We start from the raw sequence: 21,378 nt of genomic DNA on the forward strand, positions 1-21,378 counted from the left end.
TGCAGCTGAAAATCGTCAGTTCTCCAGGAAATAAACATGGCCCCAGCTCCAGCCTTGGTTCCCCGTGCCAGCGGCTGCCTCCTTTCACCTGTGCCTGGTGCTGCCCCGGTGCGTGAGCTGCTCTGTGCCCGCTCTCAGGAGCAGCTGGGAGCTGGGACCCTCAGCGGGGCCCTGCAGCTCCCACGGGACACAGGCACACGGGCACACGGGCACACACACCCCACATCCCCCCCATTCACATCTGCACTGTAGCAGCAGCTGCTGCCTTGCTCCCACACACCCCAAGACCCCTGCACCCCCACCGCCGCACCCCCCAGCCCCAAACCCCCCAGTGCTGGCTGTCCCTGTGTGCCCCGTCCCGAGGCCCTGGCCTCCCTGGCCTCCCTCTCCCCCCTCTGCCCCTCCCCTCCTGCACCTGCTTTGGTGCATCTGGGGGCTGCCCCCTGCCCCCCCCCCCCCCCCCCCCGCAAATCCCATGATATCAGATGTGCTTCTATTGATTTCCTCCCTGCATTTGTTTTTGTTATTCATTATTAATGGGATCATTTTTCCATCCTTCGTGCATGAAGGCAAATTTTGTGTAAAAATCAATTGAGTGAGCACCGCCAATGGCTTGTTTGGTTTTCTGTGCTTTCATCTCTTGTGCGCAGTCCCCAGGATACAGAAAGCAGGATATTAAGGAACAAGTGCGGAATGGGGAAAAAAATAATAAATCAATTGTTAGTGGTTCAGAAACCATAGACAGGGGTTTGCCTGCTGAACCTTTGTCTCATACACACACGGGCTTCACTGGGCATTTCCCTGCCCCCCTCCCAGTTCAGCAGGTTTCCCATTCCCTTTCCCCAGGCTGTCACTGAAAGGGGATTCCGTTTCTCAGCAGGTTTGGCCTACAGTTTTTATTTTACCTGTGGGAGGTGGGCTTGCGTGTGTGTGTTGGGGGGGTGTTGAGGAATTAAGTGTCCCAGGGTAGGTCTCACAGACCTGCTGACCAGGACAAGGATCCCCAGCCCTCCAAGAAAACTGAGGGTCCTGATCCCCACACACCTGGAGGGAACAACAGGGCACGAGGGAGCTGGGGTTTGGGTTTTGGTGGCAGCTTCTCACAAAACTGGTGCCCTGTGAGGGTGATGCCAGCATAGCCTGACTGCAGCTGACAGAGCCAGGGCCAGCACTGGCCACCATCCAGGGTCACAGTTATGGCAGCAGCCCCTGGCCCCTAGGCAGCAATGGAAGCCCAGGTGTGTGGGGATGGGGGGAGGCCAGGCAGGATGAGGCCAGGCAGGCTGCTGGTGAGGGGCTGCACCTCCCGACCAGGCTTCTCCTGGTGACACTTCTCACCAGATTTATCTGGCTGCTTGGCCAGAAGACAGAGCTTCACATGAAGCCTTTCAACAGCACAACAGATACCAAAATGTGAGCAGTGCCTCATGCGCGTAATGCATCTGCATGCATCCCAGGGCACTGAGTGCGGGATCAGAAATACAAACCTTACCGTTTAAGAGCAGCAGCCAGTAAAACTCTTATTTGCAGTTCCCAGCTGCAGCCAAAACATGGGTGCCTTGGCTTCCCAGGGACGGGGTGGGGGACAGAGAAGCCAGAGGTGACTGTGCTTGTGGTAGCAGAGAGAAGGTGACTGGAGACGAGCGCTGCACACCCGGGCCTGATGCTGCCGCCAGCCAGGGATCCTGCCGAGCACAGACTCCTGCCTGCTTTCCACCACCCCGGGCACTGACTTCTGCCTTTAGGGTGCTACTTGTTATACCAAGAAGAAAACGTGGGCTTGCTTCTTTGTGCATTCTTGGCAATAAATACTGGTTCTGAACTATTCCCACTGAAATTGATTCCCCAGCTCCAGGAAGATTAGACGAGTTTCCTGTGTCACAGTGTATTTATCTGGCACCAGAGCTTTGGGAACCAAACCCAGGGAAAGACTAAGGCATCAATGACAATTAAAACATCACATACCTGACCTCCAAAGTAAAAACCCAATTGAAGTGATCAGGTCCTGTGTGCGATAACTGGGCAGAGCAAGGCATAAACCTGCACATGCAGAGTGAAAATAAAGCTAGAATTTGCAAAGAGTAAAATCTGGGTGCAGATGCAGTGCTCCCTGCAGCTCTGCCTCCCTGCAGAGAGCAGCCGGGTATAAAGGAGGGCGAGCAAGAAGGACCAGGTGCTTCAGATCTCCCCGGTCAGTGTATTTGAGGGGGAGAAGGAGCTGGGACAGTAACTGCAGGTTTGGGAAGGTCCGTTTAGGACTTGTTTTACACCTTTAAGCCCATCTCTGGACCTACGCAAAAGGGACAAATGCAGCATTGTCACAAAAACATAGCAAATCTGGGCAAACCCGGAACAGTCATAAAAGGTAAAACTGCGGTGGCATCTTTGCCACCGTAGGAACCAGCACGCTCCCGCTCCCCTTCCAGCGGCGAGCAGGCGGCCGCGGCCAGCACCCCGTGAGGTGCCCTGCAGCGGTGGGCAGGGGCCGGGGCCGGGTGAGGCTCACGCCAGGGTCCCGCCGGGCAGGCAGGCTAGCGGTCCCGCTCGAGGGCAGGGTTAGGGGCTTTACGTTATTTCTGCTGCGCGCTGGAAAACAAAAGGCTCTTGAAACGGCGAGGGCTTGCGGTGCCCTGCAGCAGTTGCAGGCTGAATGCCTCCCTCTCACCCGAAGGTGCTGTCCCGGTGGGTCCCGCCCGCTCGCCACCCCGGAAGTCGAACGAGCTGCCACGCCGGAGCCGAGCCCCGCTCCTGCCCCGTCCAGCAGTGGCCCGGCCGTGCCCGCTAGCCCGGAGCCCCGACGGCCGCGGAGCCGGTCCCCGGCATGAGCCGGGACGAGCGGGGGAGGCGGCCACGCACGGTGCCGAGGGAAGAGAGAAGAACGCCCCTTACCTGGGTTTGGGTGAAAAGCCCCGGCCGAAGCCCCCGCGGGCGGCGGCCCCAGGAGCGGGGCGGCAGGGAGCGGCTGCCTGCTGGGCAGCGGGATGCCGTCTGAGCTGCCTCCTGCCCCTTTTATGCTGCGGTAGGCGATTAATATTGCATCACCCGTATTTTAAATTTTCAGAACCCGCAATATAATGTAATGGCATAAGGGCATTTATTATTAAAGAACATTTGATTGGGGGAAAATCATTGGGGCCGATTGGAAAAGCGCGGAGCGAGGGAGCGTTCTGGCTTCTCGGCGAGCTGCAATTAAAAGGCGAAATTTGTAAGGTCCTTCCCTGATGGGGGGGGCGGGGGAGACCCGGTTCTCGGGTTTGATGTTTGTCACTCATTGAAATGCTGAAGCGAGAGATTCAGAGGAGGCTCGCGCTTCGGGCATTAATTTTTAATCGTTAAGGTGCTTCTGGGAATCGTAAATAAAAGCCTTTTCCCCTTCTAAACAGCGTTAGACGTGAACCCTCCATAGGTTTGGTCGGGGGGAGGGTGCTTCACCCGACGGGCGGGAGGCGCGGCGCAGGTGGCTGCCGCCGGGTCACCCTCCACAGCGGCGGCGCGGGCGGCACCGGGGGGTCCTGCGGGGTCAAGCCCCGTTCCGTGCCGCCGGGGGTCCGCCCCGCCGACGGGTGTTCGTTGGTTTTGCGCTTGCAGGCGTTCCGTCCGCTGCTGCCGGCGCGGGGCGGCGAGGAAAGACGCGTCCCTTCGGGTTGAAAAATAAAGCTTTATTCCGGGACGGGGCGGGGGTCCGGCGGGGGAGGCGCGCTCCTCCCGGCGCGGAAGGCGGCCCGCGGACCCCCACTGCCGCGCTGGCCCCCGCTGCCGGGGCGGGCTGGCCGGCGGCGGGGCGGGGGTTGGGGGGCGCGTCCCACCGCGGGGGCCGCGCCGTCGGGGCCGGGCGCCGTCAGTGCACTGCCGAGTACTTCATGCGCTTCTGCTTCTGGCGCTGGTTGCAGAACCAGACGCGCACCACGTTCTTCTTGAGGTCCAGCTTCTCGGCGATGGCGGCGATCTTCTCGGAGGAGGGCCGGGGCTGCAGGGCGAAGTAGGCCTCCAGAGAGCGCTTCTCGGGGGCGGCGATGGAGGTCCGCTTGCGCTTGCGCTCGGCGCCGGCCAGAAGCTCGGGGCCGGCGGCGCGGTCGCGGTGGGCGGCCTCGGCGCCCTCCAGCCAGGCCTGCAGCACCGGCCGCAGCGCCGTCATGTTGTTGTGCGACAGCGTCAGCGACTCGAAGCGGCAGATCGTGCTCTGGCTGAGCGAGCCCACCCCTGGCAGCTTCAGCGCCGCCAGCGCCGCCCCCACGTCGGCCTGGGTGACCCCCAGCCGCACCCGGCGCTGCTTGAAGCGCTCGGCGAAAGCCTCCAGCTCCCGCGGGTCCGAGTCCGCCTCGGGCGCGGCGGGCGGCGGCGCCGGGCCCCCCGGGGGGCCCACGCCCACGGCCAAGGGGCCCGCGGCGGCCAGCGGGTGCGGCGGCAGCGGGGCGGGCAGGGCGGGGGGCTCGGGCAGCCCGCCGACGGCCAGCGAGGGCGAGAGGTGCTCCAGCAGGTCGCCGCCGTCCAGCGCCGGGTGCGGGAGCGGGTGCGGGTGGGCGGCGAGGGCGGCGGGGTGCGGGAGGGCGGCGGCGGCGGCGCAGGGGACGCCGCTCATGGCGTGGTAGGTGGCGTCCGGCTTGAAGGGGGGCGGGGGGTGGTGGTGGTGGTGGCCCTTGGCGTGGGGGACGATGTCGACGGCGGCCAGAGCCTCGGCGCGGGCCAGCAGGCTCTCATCAAAGCTCCCGAATATATTGCCCTGCAGCTGCGAGCAAGAACGCGCATGGTGGAGTCAGTGGGGAATACTGTCATCTCCGGATGAAAAACCTGCCCCGGCACCGCGATTCCTCCTCAGAGCTCAGGTCATAAAAATTAATATGAAGGCAGCAGCCCTGCTCGCGCAGACGTGTGGATCAGAGACAGGAGCGGGAGCGGGAGAGGGGGGGAGAGAGGTTCCGAGACGCGCGATTGTTCTGGCGACATGAAAAAAACATTAAGCCGGTGCCTGTCAGAAAATGTGCCTTAAAGCGGTAATTACGCTTCATCTACATACCTGCGGGGCCGGGAGGCAAACTCTGCGCATTGCCTCCGCGCTGGAGTGCAGGCTGGAGAACTTGGGCTCCTGGAGGGCGGCGTGCATGGCGAACGGCTGCTTGGCGTTCATGGCCATCATCTTGGCGCGCCTCGCAGGTAGGCAGCCCCTGACATCGGCTCGGGGTTGTCTCTCTGCCTCGCCACTGCCCAAGTGAGCGATTTTCGATGGCAGAGCTTCCCCTGCGCGCCCGCTCGCCCCCCCCCCCCTGCTTCTTCACTCATCTTACACGCTGCCTGCCAGGAACGGGCCCCGCGCAGGCGTGCTGCGCCGCGGGGGGACGAGGGCAGCGCGGGCACCGTGCGGGCAGTGGGACCTTTCGGCCCCCCCGGCCCCGCCGCCGCCCCACCGCCATCCCCGCTCCGGGCGGCGGTACGCGCCGTCTGGGCCGGGGCCGGGCATCGCCGAGCCGAGCCCCCGGGCAGCCCCGGCCGAGCTGCCCCCCGCCCCTGCCCGAATCCTGCCCTTCCCTCGGCCGGCGAGGAGCGTCGGGGACCGCGAGGGGAGGGGCGGGAGGAGGGGGCGTTTCTTCGCGGGCGAGGCCTCGCGGGCTGAAGTTGGGACCAGAGGGACCGTCCTTCCTCTGGACCTGCTGCCAGGGCTGCTTGCTCATCACTCAAAACAACCTCAAATCCCCCCGCAGCCCGCGCAGGAGGGCTCCTCTGCCGCCCCCCAGCCCGGGGGTGATGCCGCTCGATAAACCAAGCGAGCCCCGGTGTGTCAAAGGCAAAACGCAGGGCTGACCGGAGCCCGGCAGCGCGGCCCCGGCGGAGCGGCAGGCACGGCTCCAGCTCCGCCCCAGCTCCGCACCCAGCCGGGTTCCCCGTCCAGCCCCGCACCCCTCTCTGGCAGCCGGCCCCCTCCGGCCCCCACACCGCCCCACGGGGTTCATGCTGCCGAAGGCAGAGCGGCGGAGCCCGGCCCAGGGGCTGCAGTACCTTCATGGGGGGGTGCGCTGCCAACACACCCCCCACTGCTGCGAGCCTTCATAAATCCCGTAAATACGTTCTCAAGGACAGGAGAGTGCAGCCAACGGGGAAGTGCTCAGCGAGCTGTGTCACAGCGGTGTTACGGGCTGGAAACACCTGATCCTGACTTGGTGTGAGAAGGCAGGAACCCACCCGCCCCGAGAAAAATAGTCCTGAAGTTGGAATAACTCTACTACTGAGCAGTTGTTTTATTCTTGCTCTCCTCATCTTCATGTATGTTCAGACACTACTACACTTTGATGGTCCAGGGATTAAAGTATTTTGCAAGTGTGAAATTTGAGGTTCTTAAACCAAAAGTAAAATCTACTCCTAGATTTAAAATTTCCAAAGAGTTTTACAAATCATAGAATCATCAAATGGTTTGGTTGGAAGGGACCTTAAAGATCATCCAGCCTAGTGCACTGCCACAGGCAGGGACACCAGCCACCAGCCCAGGTTGCCCCCAGCCCCGTCCAGCCTGGCCTCGGGCACTGCCAGGGATGGGGCACCCACAGCTGCTCTGGGCAGCCCGTGCCAGCGCCTCGCCGCCCTCACGGGGAAGGATTTCCTCTAATATCTAATCTAAACCTACCTTCTTTCAGCCTAAAGCCATTCCCCCTTATCCTACCGCTAAATAGTCTTTAAATCGTTTTGAAACAACTTTTAATAAATAATAAAAATTATAAGTTTTTTAAAAAAGCAGACCGAGAGCCGAAGGAGCCGCTGTCTGGGTTTCCCGGCACATATGCTGCGGCGCGGTGGCGGTGCCGCTACGGTGAAGCGCGTTTCCTTAGGACACGCACAGCACAGGGGCTGGCAACGGCTGTGGCCCCTGCGGGCCGGGGTAGGGCTGCGTGGCCAGCAGCAGTGGCCCGGTGGCGACTCGCTCGCGGGGGAGGGTTCGCGGCCGCCACGCGCTGCCCCGAGGGCGCGGGTGGGGGGCCCTGAGCCGCGCGGGGCCGCTCCCGGCGTCAGCACCGCGGACAGCGCCCGCCGCGAGTCCGGCAAGGGGAACTGTCCGTGGTGCTGACCCGGGGGGGCGCGGGCGGGGGGCGCAGGGCGGCTCCGCTGCGCAGCGGTCTCGGCCCGCCCGCCCGGGGCGCGCAGCCGGGAAGGGGCGCCGGGGCCGGGCGCGGGGAGGCGCGGAGGAGCACGCTGGCAAAGCAGCTGCCTCCCACCGGGGGGAACCGGCGCGTCGTCGCCAAGCTCCGTGCCCTGATTTATGATAAAAAATTTAAAGGAAATCATTTATATTTCAGAGGGCCTAAATAGCTGCATGAAAGTTTTATCTAAAGTGCCACCATATTCATAGGCAGTGCTGCTGTGTTGGAAGTAATTAATAGAGGGATAAATTTCAGGCCTGTGTTTTGTTTTTAATCCTCCCTGTATTTAGTGCTGTCTGGTTAACGTAAATAAACAAGACGATGCAAACAGAAAGCTGGGGGTGAAGCCCGAGGTGGTGTCTGTTGGTCAGAGCATGTCTCCCCGGCTCCAAAAGCACGTGCATTGGGCTGTCATTTTTCTTCCATCTCTCTGCTGTTGCTTTCTTCCCTTTCCAGCAAGGAGGAGATGTCGGAGACCTCACACACCTCCTTCCCCTGCTCCCGTGTGACACATGCATGCGCCATTCGGTGGGCACCCTGCAGCCGAGCATCACGCATTCGGATACAGAGCTGGGTTCGGGGCTCATGTTGCAGCTCAGAGCACCCTTCCGTCACAGCCCACCCCAGGAATACCCTTCCTGCCCACCGATTCTAAGCACAGTCCTTTCCTTCCCTCCTGAAGGCAGCTGCTTTGAAAGAAACCGGACTGGGTAATGTAGCTGCTGAGCTCCCTTTAATTAAAGCTGTAAAATATTGATGTTCCTGGCCCTGTCTACTGATGTTACACCTTACAAACAGAGGAGAGAAGTCCAAAGGATAAACAATAACAAGTTAAAAGAGCCCAGATAGTTTCTGATGGCAAACCATCTGCAGACTCAAAGGTGTCACTGCAATAGATTTCAGAGATCATTCACCTACTGGTAAATAATTAATGGCATTCTGGAAGAAAAAAGAACACAACCAAACCCACAAAACCCATACCCTGATAAAACATCACTAGTGACTCATTGAAAATCTGAAGGTAAGAGTCAGATTAAAAGTGTGTGCTATTTTTATTCTTTGTCATAATTCAAAAATTGCTATCTGTTTTCCTGATATTCTGGAAAATGGAAAGCATTTTTTGCTACCCATCTACCCATTCACCAAAAGATTCTGTTCTTATTTAGAATTTAACTCAAAGGCCATCACCATCAGAGTGTTGTTGACAGGTTCTTGGTTTCATTAATTCAATTTAGTTTAAAAGTTACATAGTAAGTGCTTTACACAGGACTGATGGGGAGTCTGAAATAGAAACATTTTATTTAACACAGGATTCATGCTGACACCCTCTCTACCATGGATTGTAAGCAGCACTACTGCAGTCACAAAGCCAGCATAACGTGCCTCATTTTCTTCAGTGGCTATTTGGAACAACCACAGTGCTTCCTGCAAATCTGGCCCTCTGGAGCAGATCACTACAGTACTTACCTTGTGAGATTTGTAAGCTAAAACATGTGCAGCTAACACAGAGATGCTTCCCTTTGCCTCACTGGGGAACGCAGCTGTGTGCACCTGCTTTCTGTCTCCTGCTTTAGAGCCTTTGCTCCCCTGCCCTGCCTGCCCCAAGCCCCGGCAGGGTTGTGTTGTCATGTCCTCACGTTTGTCTTCACTGTGTAGCTGAAAAAGAACTCATGTTTTTCACAATCAAGTTTCATGTGATAAAATAAGTTCTGTTGCTGAGATGCAGCCTGTTATCATAGAATCATCAAATGGTTTGAGTTGGAAGGGACCTTTAAAGCTCACCTAGTCCAACCTCCCTGCGACAAGCAGGGACATCTTCAGCTAGATGAGGTTGCTCAGAGCCTCATCCAACCTGGCCTTGAATTTTTCCAGGGGTGGAGCATCCACCACCTCTCTGGGCAGCATGGGTCACCTCATTGTAATAAATTTCTTCCTTACATCCAGCCTGAATCTGACCTCTTTTAGTTTAAAACCATCACCCCTTGCCCTGCTGCAACAGGCCCTGTGATGCAGCCTGTCCCCACCTTTCCTGTAGGTCCCCATTAAGCAGTCAAAGGCCACAATAAGGTCTCCCCGCAGCCTGCTCTGCTCCAGGCTGCACCACCCCAGCTCTCTGTCCTTCTTCACCGGAGAGGTGCCCCAGCCCTCTGAGCCTTCTTGTGCTCCTCTGGACCTGCACCAAGAGGTCCATGTCCCTCCTGTGCTGAGGTAACCCCTGAGCTGGGCGCAGTGCTGCAGGGGAGTCTCACCAAAGCGGGGCAGAGGGGCAGAAGCCCCTCCCTCACCCCGCTGGCCGTCTTTCTGGTGATGACCAGGACATGGCTGGCTTGCTGGGCTGTGAGTGCACGTTGCTGGGTCATGTCCAGCTTTTCAAGCACCAGCACCCCCAGGTCCTTCTCTACAGGGCTGCTCCCAATCCATTCTGCTCAGACTGGCTTGATACTGGGGGTTGCCCCAAGCCAGGTGCAGGGCTTTGTGCTTGGCCTTGTTAAACCTCATAGGTTCCCACGGGCCATTTCTCCAGCCTGTGTGCCTGATCTGTGTGAAGGAAGAGTGGCGAGTGCTGACTTTGGAAGGCTCCTGCAGAACCTGGGCTTGCACAGCACATTTCCAGTACCCTGAAAGCGTGAGCCATGCTGCACCCAGTATGATACGGCTCTTCCACTGCACAATCTGATCGAGGAAATATCTAGGATTACCAAGACAGTCAATTATTCATCAGCTAAATAGCCAAGCATCAATTACCTGGCTTGATTCTCTTATTCATTAAGGAGATTGAAGAGCCCAACTTAACAAAGCAAAAAGAAAGTTGCTAAGTTACAGGAGCTGCCCGGCTCAGTAGCAGGGCCACACCATGTCAGGCTTTCAAAGGGAAGGGATCTGACAGCGAGGAGGTCTCCGAGGCGATAGTGTCACCCAGGGCACTCAGGTTTTAGAGTCTGTTCCTCCACAGGCCTGAAAGCACCGGGGTTAAAGGAAGAGGCAGGACTGCGCCAGTTATAGCTGCTCCTTGATGCGGGTCCAGCGAGAGGTCAGCTGAGGCCTGACCCAGAGGAGAAGGCTTGAGAGAATGAAAGGTGTTTTGAAGAAGAATTTGAAGGGTTAAAGCCAGAGGGGCCAGAGAAAGACTATGGTCATTCTGGAAAGTCCTTAATTTGAGTGAGGGTGGGATGGAAACTACTTCAGAGAGCAAGTGGCATCACCACAAAGGTACCACTCAGCAGAGATCCTGCAGCAGAGGGTTCTTACAGGCAGTTTAAGACACGAGCATGTCTTCCACCCGTCCTGAGTCATCTCCCTGTGCAAACGGGCTGGGCACTGAGGGGCTCAACAGGTTGCTGGGGGTCACCACAGCCCGGTGGGCAGGGATGAACTCGAACTCAGAGACTGAAAGAAGCGTGGAGCCACAGGAGGGGGGTGCCCACTGGCTGCTGCAGGGGTGAGCCCAAGGTGTGTGTCTCCAACAGTCACAAGGACAAGCTGTGAACCGAAGTTAGAGCCAGCCCGCATTCTGCAGCGCCTCCCACAGTGCCTGGTAAAGCCCCACGGCTCCCGTCGCTAAGCTGCACGCCAACAGTAAAAACAACCAAAAATTTGCAGTGAGGGTTTGACAGACAGCCCCCGTGCAGCATGGGCTGGCCTGACCAACCTGGCACAACTCGGGGAAATAAAGGCGGCTGCCGGTGCTGGCATTCTTTTTTCAGAGGAATGGATGAAGACTGGGAGCCATGGGCCTGGGCAGCTGTGCTGGCTGTAAGGACCTGGGCGGTGAGGGACAAGGACAGTGCCTGTGCTCTGCCTAGAGCCAGGGCGTGCAGTGCCGGCAGGGCAGGGTGGGCTCGGAGCTGGGTCCCAGCATCCACCCAGGGAGAAGGTACTTCAGTGACACAAAGCTTGAGCTGACGGACTGTGTCCCCCCAGACTGCTGGAGCCTAGAAGAGAATAATAGCAATAAATTAAAAGTCAGAAAGCCACAATGTATATAGTTATGCAGCTAAGGACACAATCTCTTGACCATTCTGTGACTGCCTTACAGGAATCTGGGAGAACTACAGAGACACGGCATTTCATTGAGACAAGAGACAATTCTAATTAAACAGAATTTTCCAATAAATACCTGTCTCATCAACATTACCAACCTACTCTGGTAAGAACTGTCCCCAGGCCGTGCAGCCCTGCAGTCATCATGCAGGTGGGTTGGTGTGAGCACCAGCTTTCCCAGCACGGCTCCATGCCCCGGTTCTGCCCGGGGTCCCCTGGACATACCGGCTCTCCCTGTGAGTCCCTGTGCGGATCATGGTGACCACGCAGCTTCTGCTCCAGTTGTGGACCTTGGTGCCAATCTTGTGACGTGTCCTTTCCTCCCATATCTTTCTCTTCCATGATTTGTCTTTTGGTGTTCCTACCCTGTGCCCTCTGGCATGGCCAAGACCTGGAAAGCCGGTGTTGAATAAGGCCAGGGCGGGGAAACCCACGGGTGTGGAAAGCAGAGTAACTATACGCAGGTCCTCCTGCTCGTGGTGCTGGAAGCAGCAGTGAGGGTCCCCTGCCAGGACTCCGTCCCTCACAGCTCGGCCCCGCTCGGCCAGGGCTCCCCATGCCAGCGTCCTCTGTGCCAGGGCAGCCAGCCTGGCTGCTGAGCCCCCCTCCAGGGAGAGGAGGGGGGAAGCATCCGGGGTCTGGGTGTTGCTTCAGATGAAATGAGAAGTGCTCCCCTCACCTTCTGTCATTGCAGAAGAAAACGAAGCTTTGCTGGCTGCATGCAGGGGAGCTCTGGGAGAGCAAAGCCTTGGCTACGTTACTGGTCACAGGCAGCCGGCACCAGCAGCTCCGCACCGCTGAGCCTGTGTTTGCAATTATTAATCCTACATCAAAACTAAAAACCCTTTAGTATTAGAAAAGTGTTGTGGCCGTACTAGAAAATCAGAAGCGCCAAAGCTACACTGCAGCATTGAAATGCGTGTTTAATGGAGGCAGAACAAACAGTCTGTCTTCTAGCAGCATCATCTGGAAAGCTGATGCAATCTCATTTTTTAATTTTTCAGTAAACAAGGTTTTGATTTGAGGTCCCAGGAATGCAAGATGCCAGACAGTTCTTGCTAACTAGGAGGTCTTCCTTGTACTTGTTTGTAATGTGCATGAATTATAGAACTTGCTTCTTGTATCATTCCCTGAAATTAAAATGGTAACAAAGGACACATCGGTGCTTGTTAAAAATAAACCCGATCTGTTCCTGATGGAGACAATAAGAGCAACATGACAATATTTTCCAGAGGGAGGTGGAGCAGAGCACTTATCTGTCAGGCATCTCTTTCTCGTTATATTTGCTCCTAATTCTAGAAATACATCTAAATGTAGTCTAACAGGACTCTGTTCCACAAGAAATTAATGAGGAACAAACATTAATTATTCATTTCCTGAAACAGTAGGTCTGCTAATGTTTTTGCTAATCAACAAGTCAAACAGCTGTATCTTTGTCAGGGCAATCTTGGGGAGGATGGAGAAGGAACAACATTGATGTGTTGTACCAGACTGCCCCCAAAGCCTTGCCCTTAGTTTGCACATTTCTCCATCAGGAATCCAGGGTTTCTGCTGCTTTTTAATGCCATCCGTTGTTAGAATGTCAAACTGAGACACTCTCCGGCACAACGTCAGATGTAGACTGGACAAAACTCCAGTGAAGTGGCTGTGGGGAGCGCCCCAGCTGGCTTCCAGCCCTCCGTAGAAAAAAACTAAAGGAATGAGACAGGGAAAACAAAAATTCGGCCAAAGGAAAAAGGAAGAACCGGGATTCAGCTGCTTAGGCCTGAACTAGAGACCCAGTATTTGAATAAAACCTGCATTTGGCACGCCTGGTCCCTCATGCCCCGGTGGGAATCCAGCAGTTTGCTGCTGGCGACGCTGGGTAGCAGGAGCTGTAGACAGGCTTTAGGGCCGACTTTTCATGCTGGGCCTTTATCTGGGTGAATATAATGAATTGAACCTACAAAAACATTGCTGTTTAGATATTTGCCTAACACAACACACTTAAAAATTAATGACTTTGTTTAGAAAAAAACCTATTTTTTAAGAAAAATCAAAGCAATTTAGAGAACAAGTTGCTTTCAAACAAGAGCTTGAAATGTTAAAGAAAATAAAAAAAAATATTTTCTTCAAAGGGGCAAAGATTATGTAGCCAAAAAAGGATCTACAATCCTCTTGCTGTGCCAAAATTCAGTGGCCTGAAGCTATTTTTCAGTTGCTGTGACATTGTTTATTGCTTGAACTAGAGCAGAGTGAGGACTGTTCAGCGTGCATTTAAGCAGAGACTTTTAGACATCCTCCACCTAATTCTGCAGGAGGCGATTGTCTCCACACCCACCCAAAGGAGCACAGAGCGTGGGGGGCAGAAACAGCCCCGGCCCTGTACTGCCCAGCAAAATGCAACAATAAGGAAACTCAGGGCGACGGTGCCACAGAAAGCAGGTCATCATCCTCACACATTGCTCCCAGCATAGCTGTTTGTCTCATTTACCATTCTTCGGTCATCCATAAACCAGTAAGAGCAGATTCATATCTCTTTCCACTTTCAAACTGGAAAAAAAAAGTTCTAAAAAAAAAATCTTTGCCAAAAACTTTCCAAACAATTTTTCAAATTGAAGGGATTTTAAGACTTGCCTATAGTACAAAATCTCTACTTGTCCAACAAGGTTCAAAATTCCATTACAGCTGCTGCATCTTAAAACTCATCTAGGAATAAGGCGAAGCTGCTTAAATCCTGGAGCTACATCACAGCTATAGTTGCAGCAGGTAAAGCCCTTCCCTCCCTGGATCCCCAAACAAGCTGATCACCAGTTTAATAACTGCACCCAGAGTTTTCCTGCTCCAGGTGCTCTAACAAACAATTTTCTGCCACATCTGCCTTGGGATTAATTTTGAATTTGTTCCAATTTGATGAGGCACCACAGGACCCTGCATCGAGGGTTTGGGGCTGTCTCCAGGAGGGGAGGTCTGGGAAGGTCTGCATCCCTAGGGGTGACTGATGCCCTGTGGGCCGAGTGCCGCAGGGAGCACAGACACCGGGAAGCTCTTGGGTGCTACCGTGCCCTGTAGCTCTGTAAAATTATTCAGCTTTGTGCCGCTTTCACATCCCTGTTACATTAACGTTCCCTGAAATCTTCATTAAAATTTGAAATTAAAATGTAACAGTCAAAGCAGGTGGGGACCAGTCCTGCCACCTGATGTTGAACTCAGCCCTTCCACGGGCACGTTTCTTGGGCTGTAATTGAAGAAGTCATACTGACTGCTGCACTCGCGCTCAAGGAGAATGAACGGTCATGGGCCAGAGCGTGCGTGCCACCAGCGATGTGCCCATGGGAGCCGTGCTGGTGCCAGTGCTGATGGGCCACGGTTCCCAGTGGCTCTCTGTTTGTGGCAGAGGACGTGGGGCTGTGCCGCACTGGCTGCCCGCACCCCAGTGCCCCTTGCCACAGCAGATGCTCGCTGGCTGCACGTGTTACACGGCGTGCGAGCAGCTCGGCAGGGCCTCAGCATCACGTTGCTGCTTCTTGCACAGCTTTTTTCACCTATCAGACACACCAAGACACCTCGCTGCGATCAGGAAAGAATCTCAAGCTCTGAACCTGCTTTACATTTAGACATCCCAGTTAGAAAGCTCTGTAGGCAATAAAGATTTCCAAAGGAGTGAAAGGTTTCTATATTAAAAACATTAAAGAAATCCCTGGGGTGTATTCCTGAAGGAATGCCGTGCTCGGCGCCTAACCTGGTGCTTGGCCGCGTCCCGGGACCTGCGGTTCTGCCCAGCACTGACCACCCTGCACCCGCCTTACTCAGCCCAGGCTCCCGACTCGGCAGTGCCACCATGTCCCCTCCCGTGGGAAGGTCGGTGCTGCCTGCACAAACTGCAGGACGTCCAGGGGATACTCACCGTTGGGTTCTGCCAGAGACGGGCGACCCAGGGAGTGCAGGTGTTGCAGGGAACGTGCTGGCTCCTCCCAAAGCTGGCGAGAGCTCGGACAATGGAATGAACCATCTGAAGTCAGTCCCTGAGCCGCAGCAGGGTGAGAGCCAGCCTGGCACCATGCAGCCACGTTAAGATGCAGGCAGGGACACTGCACGCTGTCCGAGAGCTGGTCCAGCACAGCAATAGCAACAGTGGCAACCGGCTGGGGCTGCCTGGGCAGGGTTATAGGTCCCTGCTCCTACCAGCATCCCGAAAGGTGCCACCATCAGCAGCTACACAGGAATTTGTGATGAAATTAGACTGGCTCAGGAAAGGGGTTCAAAGGTTACACCTTTGCTTGCAGGGGACACTAAGCAATAGTTGCACACCGGTCAGAGCAATGCTCTATCTCCAATGATTCTTACATGTTGCACCAGCCCTTTCTCCAGGGCTGGGAGGGCTCTCCCCCACCCGGAGCTCTGTGGGCTTCGAGGGGAGCTGGAAAATGGCGCAGCCGCTTGTGAGGGTTTGTGGTGCCGCCGGGCAGAGGAAGGGTGAGAGTCTTTGCTCTGCCCCACAAACCTGCCTGCGATGGCGTGAGGCTGCTTGCTGCAGCGGGTGGGTGCAGGCTCGGGCTCAGGGCAGAGTTTTGCGTACAATCCTGCACAGCTTTGCAGATTTTACTGGTTGAAGTCACACGCATCATGTTCTGGAGGTCTCTCCTCCCCTGGTTTAGTGGACACAGTGCCCTAAAGTTCACGGCATCAAGTTTTGCAGCCCTTTATTAGGCTTTTCCCCAAATACACAAACAGTTCTGTGTCTGTAAATCTGTAAGAATCTGTTCCTTCCACCACAGGCAAACCTCAGACGTTAACGTATTTTGTAGTTAATTTAACAAGTCTTGTCACTATTCTCCCTGTCACGTCAATCCCCCATGCTGACATTAAAGCTTCCAGTACGTACAAATACAGCCCGTAAATGCTTTCTTATAGGCCTAGATACATTTACAGTTTTATACTTTTAACCTGATTTAGACTTAATTCCATCTTTTGTAACAGAGACATTAACAGCTGGAAGCGTGCTTGTACAAGAAGTCCTCCTCACTATTCTTTGACCCACAGATAACCCAAAGTCATGTTAAAAAGCAAAAAGGAAGAGCAGATGAAATTCTTGTCTGACATCTTTAGCCACCAGAGAACACGCGGAGGTATGTTATGTTGAGTTGACTCCAAATAATTTTCACATGAATTACTAAAGTGCCAGAAATGTATAATTTATTAGCATTTAAATAAATCACAGAACAGAAGTGCTTTAAGGTTATCGGTGCAAGATCCGCAGACTAGGCTATAATTAACTCAAAAACGTCACTGAGTGCAGTGCTCTCAGGGGTGCCGCACCAACACGATCAAGGCGCAGCAAGACAAAGCACAAAAAAATCAGATTAATAACCACACAGTGGTCAAACCCCCAAGCTGGGGGTGACACTGGGGCTTCCCTAGCTTTGTGGCTCCCCCCACCAGCTCCCTGTTGCTGGCTGGGTTTCCCTGGGTGCTGGGACACCGGCTTTCCCCTCCCCAACGCTTGCAGTCGCGGCAATGCCGCAGCCTGCGTGCTGCCCATTGGCATGAGCCGCTGCAGCCATCAACCTCTGCAGGGGGAATGCCACCTTGACCGGCACGTGTCCCCCCAGACAGCTTGCGGCTGGTGCAAGGGTCGCTGCTGGGGTTGGGGGGTCTGGCCAGCACTGCCTCAGCCAGGTATTCCCCCCCCCTCCCCACTGTCACTTGCCACTGCTGCAGCAGGAGGCACAGAGAGCGGTGGGACTGACACAGTTACTGTCTTCATTGGGGCTGGACTGTATCGACCAGGTAAAATGTTTTGTGAAGTTCAAGTCTAAAAGCTGTTTCTGACAAAAAGCATATTCACCAGATGCTGTGAAGAATTAGCGAAAGAAACCTCATTTATCTTCTGCGGGCAGAAGGGGGAGGGCCCGGGTGGAGCAGGGCGCTCAGGGACACAGGCGGTTCTGCCGTTTGACCTGGCTGTGAGGGAACAGCATAAGGCCAAGGAAATCCCTTGGTCCCCCAGGTCTAGTTGGATCCTTTGCTTGTCCTTTGCTCCCCGGGTTTGGATCCCTGGCTTGTCCCTGCACCCACCTGTCTTCCCCGAGGGATCCCCCCTTCTTGCATCGCTCCCGGATGGGATGACGGGCAGGTCCCCTGAGGGGACACGGGCTCTGTCCCAGAGCCCAACGCCTCCCACACGCCCAGGGAGCAGTGGCGGTTTTGGGGGCTGTGCCATGGTCCAGGGCAGGTTTCTCCGCAGAGTGTAACCGCTGCCAGCTCAGAGCAAACAGTGCCCTGGCTGCACCTTGGCAGCGCCTGCCCTTCAGGTGAAGTATTTCATAGCAGAACCCCACGGCTCGTTTACATGACGCATGCAAAGTGGGAGCAACAGCAGTAAAAATCTGCTTCAGCCCCACCGGCATCACCCGCTGATGCCATGTAACACTGACCCACGCATCACGCAAGGCCCAATGTCACCCCCATGGGCAAGGACCAACTGCCTGTGTGTCACACGTATCCAGGTGGAATCTCTCTTATGGCAAAGACAATGTTGACCCAAAGTAAGCACGGATCTACCCATCCCCACACCAGGGACCCAAGCATGAAAGATGGATGCTGCTTCCGAAACATGGCCAGAGTGGGGACAATCGCTCCCTGCCAAAAGGATCTTGCCTCACACGCACAATGTTCATGCAATCACAAGTTTAAAACCCCCAACGTCAGCTTTTTCCATTTGTAATTTTCAGGTCACACGAAAGCTGCAAGAACATTGCTAAATAAGTTTATAAACTTCCAATTTATACTAGGGTTAAAAGCAAGACAGCAAGCAGAAAATATTGAAAAAGTATGGGAGCAGTGTATCGTCAGTATCATAACAGTCTGCCATTGTGGAAGAATGTTTAAGATCAAATTGAAAATAAAATAAGCAGACAAATCACAGTAAAATGCGTTAAGATTTGTGAATGAACGTAGCCAGGGTTACAGCAGATATTGCTTTAAAAGACATTTATCTGGAGATTAACATAAATCCTGTTCTACGTGGTTTCCAATTAACTTTTCTGATGTCTTCTATCTGGAGGTGCATCCCACCCCCCTACAGGGACGGGGAGCAGGGCAGGCAGGCTCGAGCTGGGTGGGGAGCAGCCTGCGGGGGGCAATGCTGCCGACCCTACTGGCACGCCTGCCCCCACCCCAACGCCCAGGGCACCCTCCAGGACAACTGGACAGAGCCCAGTTCTTGCTGACTGTGGAGGTGTCCCTCATCTCCAGAGTGTCCCGTTATGACCCCTCCTGATGAAAAAATATTATTGCAGAGAAAATAACCTCACACTTTGATCTGGCAAATATTTGTTTGTATATTCAACCTACCGGACTGCCACTGCTTCTCCCCATAAACCAAAAAATTCCCCCAAATGCAGTTTGGTGTTTATGTGCAGCAAGCGACCCAGGGAGCAGCCCAGGAAGCGTAAGGATGCCTCGTCTGCTGCTGCTGCTGCTCTGACCCCTCCTGAAAATAAATGGTCTAGAGCAGTTACTTGGGAAACACAGTACTGTCCCTCTGCTTGTAAGGGAAAAAAGCGCAAAGTGCTGTGCTCCTGGCATCCAATGTCAACTTAAGATGCTGACAGATCTATTAAAAATAAATCCTGGACTGCATATCGTGTTACGGAGCAAAGACATCAGCACTTCAAATAAAGCAGGCGTTGGGAAGCTGAGTGGCATGCAGTGCGCTACCTGCAAATCAATCCCCGACAGCGTTTTAAAGGATAAAAGCCAATATTTTGGCAACCTCACCCAGCACTCTGCCTTTGAACGGAGCAACATGAAAATCTTCACTTGGTTAATACAGGTCAGATCCTTAAAAATATTCAGATGGTTAAAGATACAGATTTCAAATAATAATAAAAAAGTTGAGATAACCATTAGGTTCTGATGCTTTTACCTTTTTATTAAGCCTGTCCCCAAACAGCCAGAAAATGGGAGATGCTGAAGCAATGCCGACAGCTATGGAGCAGCAGTGCAGAGATCCCAGCTTGGGAAGGGTCCCCCGCATTCCACTGCCCTCCACAGAGCAGCCTTTAAAATGCTCAAATGGTTTCTCCAACCTACACTTTTCATCAATCCTTGTATTTAGCTCCTACCACAAGAGAGGGCCGTCCCACTGGAATTATAGGTGTGCTTTAAAGACTTATTTTGTTCTTCCAGACCAGATACTGTTCTCATTATTTGAACCATCCCCACACCTTCCCAGTATGGTAGAACGGTTTGGGTTGGAAGGGACCTTAAAGACCATCCAATCCAACCCCTGCCACAGGCAGGGACACCAGCCACCAGCCCAGGTTGCCCCCAGCCCCGTCCAGCCTGGCCTTGGGCACTGCCAGGGATGGGGCACCCACAGCTGCTCTGGGCAGCCCGTGCCAGCGCCTCGCCGCCCCCATGGGGAGGGATTTCCTCCTAATACCACATCTAAATCTCCCCCCTCTGTCCTGTTGCTACATGCCCTTGTAAGAAGTCCCTCTCCAGCAGTAGCTGTACCAAAGTGGCTGCCAAGCACCAGGTTACATACAGACAAGACCTTACCTCAGCACCTCACTGTCAGCCTTGCAGTGATCTCCACATCTGGCTCTGCACATCCAGCACCTAGCACAGATAAGCCCACCTGAAAATTAACAGGCAGCGACTGGAAATTGTCTGTGGAGCAATCCTGGGGACAAAGAGAGAAAAAAAGCTCTAGTTAATCCATTTACATCTTGATCATCAAATTGTAGACCAGTCTCAAAAAAAAGCAGTGGAAGTACACATAAAAATCTTTAGAGAAACATCAGACAAACTTACTTTTCTGTTTTCAACCACACGCTTGTGTCAGCAATCTCGTCAATAAGGACCCAGATAGGTGTTACACAACCTGCTCCATGGGCTACACAAGACAGAACTGGGTCCCAAGTTTCAAGAGACGAGTTAAAATTATTTCCACCGTTGGGAAAAGTCTCTCTATCCAATTATTGTTGTATTTCATACAGCTATGACTGTAGCTACTGAAGAGATTCTTGGCCTGAGAACTGTAGCAACAATTCACCTTTGTGTACTTGCCCTGTTACAGCACTTGCTGAGCACACCTCACCCCCTGCCAAGGGCCGTCAGCAGAGCCACTGCTGCAGCAAAAGCTGCTGTACCCCACCAAGCAGGGGGGAGAAAAATAAATCCAAAGCCACACAAAGAGAAAACACTAGCCTCTTTTCAAGTTCCTTTTATTCCCTTTTGCCATTAAAATTAATTTTGATCACATAGGAAGAAACAAGTATTTTGAACCGAATGCCAAACATGGCCTACTCTGTGTCAGGACCCCACCTCCTTGAAGGACCTTGTTGCATCTTGCAGAATGAGGATTATTTGGTGGTTATCGACAGGGAAGTGGAATGTGGAAAGATTCTAAAGTTCCATTACTGGCACTGAGAAAGCATCCAAAAGCCAGAGATTTACCACGAAGAGGCTCTTCATCAACACAGAAAAGCCAGGTCATGTTTTAAAACTTCTACATTGCGGGATCACAAAGGGATGTGAAGGAGAGTGTGACACAAATACAGTTATTAAATACATGAGCATGCTTCTTCCTCTCCTCCCCCTATTCCTCCAAGAGTGCAGTGACAAAAGGAAAAAGGAAAAATTCCCATCAGTGAAAAATTTCTACTCTGCTCCACATCCCGCCCCCCCCAGCCCCCCCCAAATATCTTACCACAGCACACTAACAACACGGGTAAGAAAAGGGAGTGCAAGAGAAGACTTTTAAAAACACACTTGTATCACAAACATTTACATGCATGAAAACAACACAGGAAAGAGAAGGAAATAATGGAAACTAGTGAAAGAAGTGAAGACCAAGAATAAAGTTAATAATAGAATAAATTATTTTTCAGCCCAAATGGCAAAGGGGTTAGAATTTGCATGTATCTAATTTCATGTTTTGCACAGTTTTCAATAAGCCAGCAATGCTGCAAATCTGTAAGAGACCACAGAACCCACCGTGGTCTGTAAAACATTTTTCAATTTTCTGTTAAATGTTGAACCTCCCCAACAATGTAAAATTGCCTTTATGGAATCCCTCCCACCCCCACCGTATCCTCCCCCCATCAATTCCGCTGTATTAATTAGTACTACCGCAGAGCACTGATACACTTGGAAGATTTTTCTCCTAGCTATGCTAGCAAGTAAAACAAACTCGCACACACATTCCACATAAATAAATATC

At 53.8% G+C, this 21,378-nt stretch overlaps 1 protein-coding gene across 2 annotated transcripts; it reads right to left on the minus strand.

Annotated features, from left to right (window-relative positions):
- Window positions 1-466: 466 nt before the first annotated feature.
- On the minus strand, window positions 467-20,872 carry POU4F3 (POU class 4 homeobox 3). Of its 2 annotated transcripts, XR_013930230.1 has the most exons (3): window positions 5,015-20,872; window positions 1,966-4,726; window positions 467-1,749 (listed from the first exon to the last, which is right to left on the minus strand). XR_013930230.1 is itself a non-coding variant. In XM_080400647.1 (2 exons), the coding sequence occupies exons 1-2, from the start codon at window positions 5,132-5,134 to the stop codon at window positions 3,839-3,841; spliced, it is 1,008 nt and encodes a 335-aa protein (XP_080256773.1). In that variant the 5' UTR covers window positions 5,135-20,872; the 3' UTR covers window positions 467-3,838. The 2 variants fall into 2 exon arrangements, 1 of the variants encoding a protein (XP_080256773.1); XM_080400647.1 differs by having other exon boundaries at window positions 467-4,726.
- Window positions 20,873-21,378: the final 506 nt, after the last annotated feature.

Source organism: Falco punctatus (genome assembly GCF_963210335.1).
Source record: "Falco punctatus genome assembly, chromosome: 8".
NCBI classification, from domain to species: Eukaryota; Metazoa; Chordata; class Aves; order Falconiformes; family Falconidae; genus Falco; species Falco punctatus.

Excerpts from the sequence above, each read along its gene's own strand:
- POU4F3 (XM_080400647.1), bottom strand. The coding sequence starts at position 5,134 with ATGATGGCCATGAACGCCAAGCAGCCGTTCGCCATGCACGCCGCCCTC. Across the intron at positions 4,727-5,014 it reads TTTGCCTCCCGGCCCCGCAG|CTGCAGGGCAATATATTCGG; the intron begins GTATGTAGATGA and ends TCTTGCTCGCAG.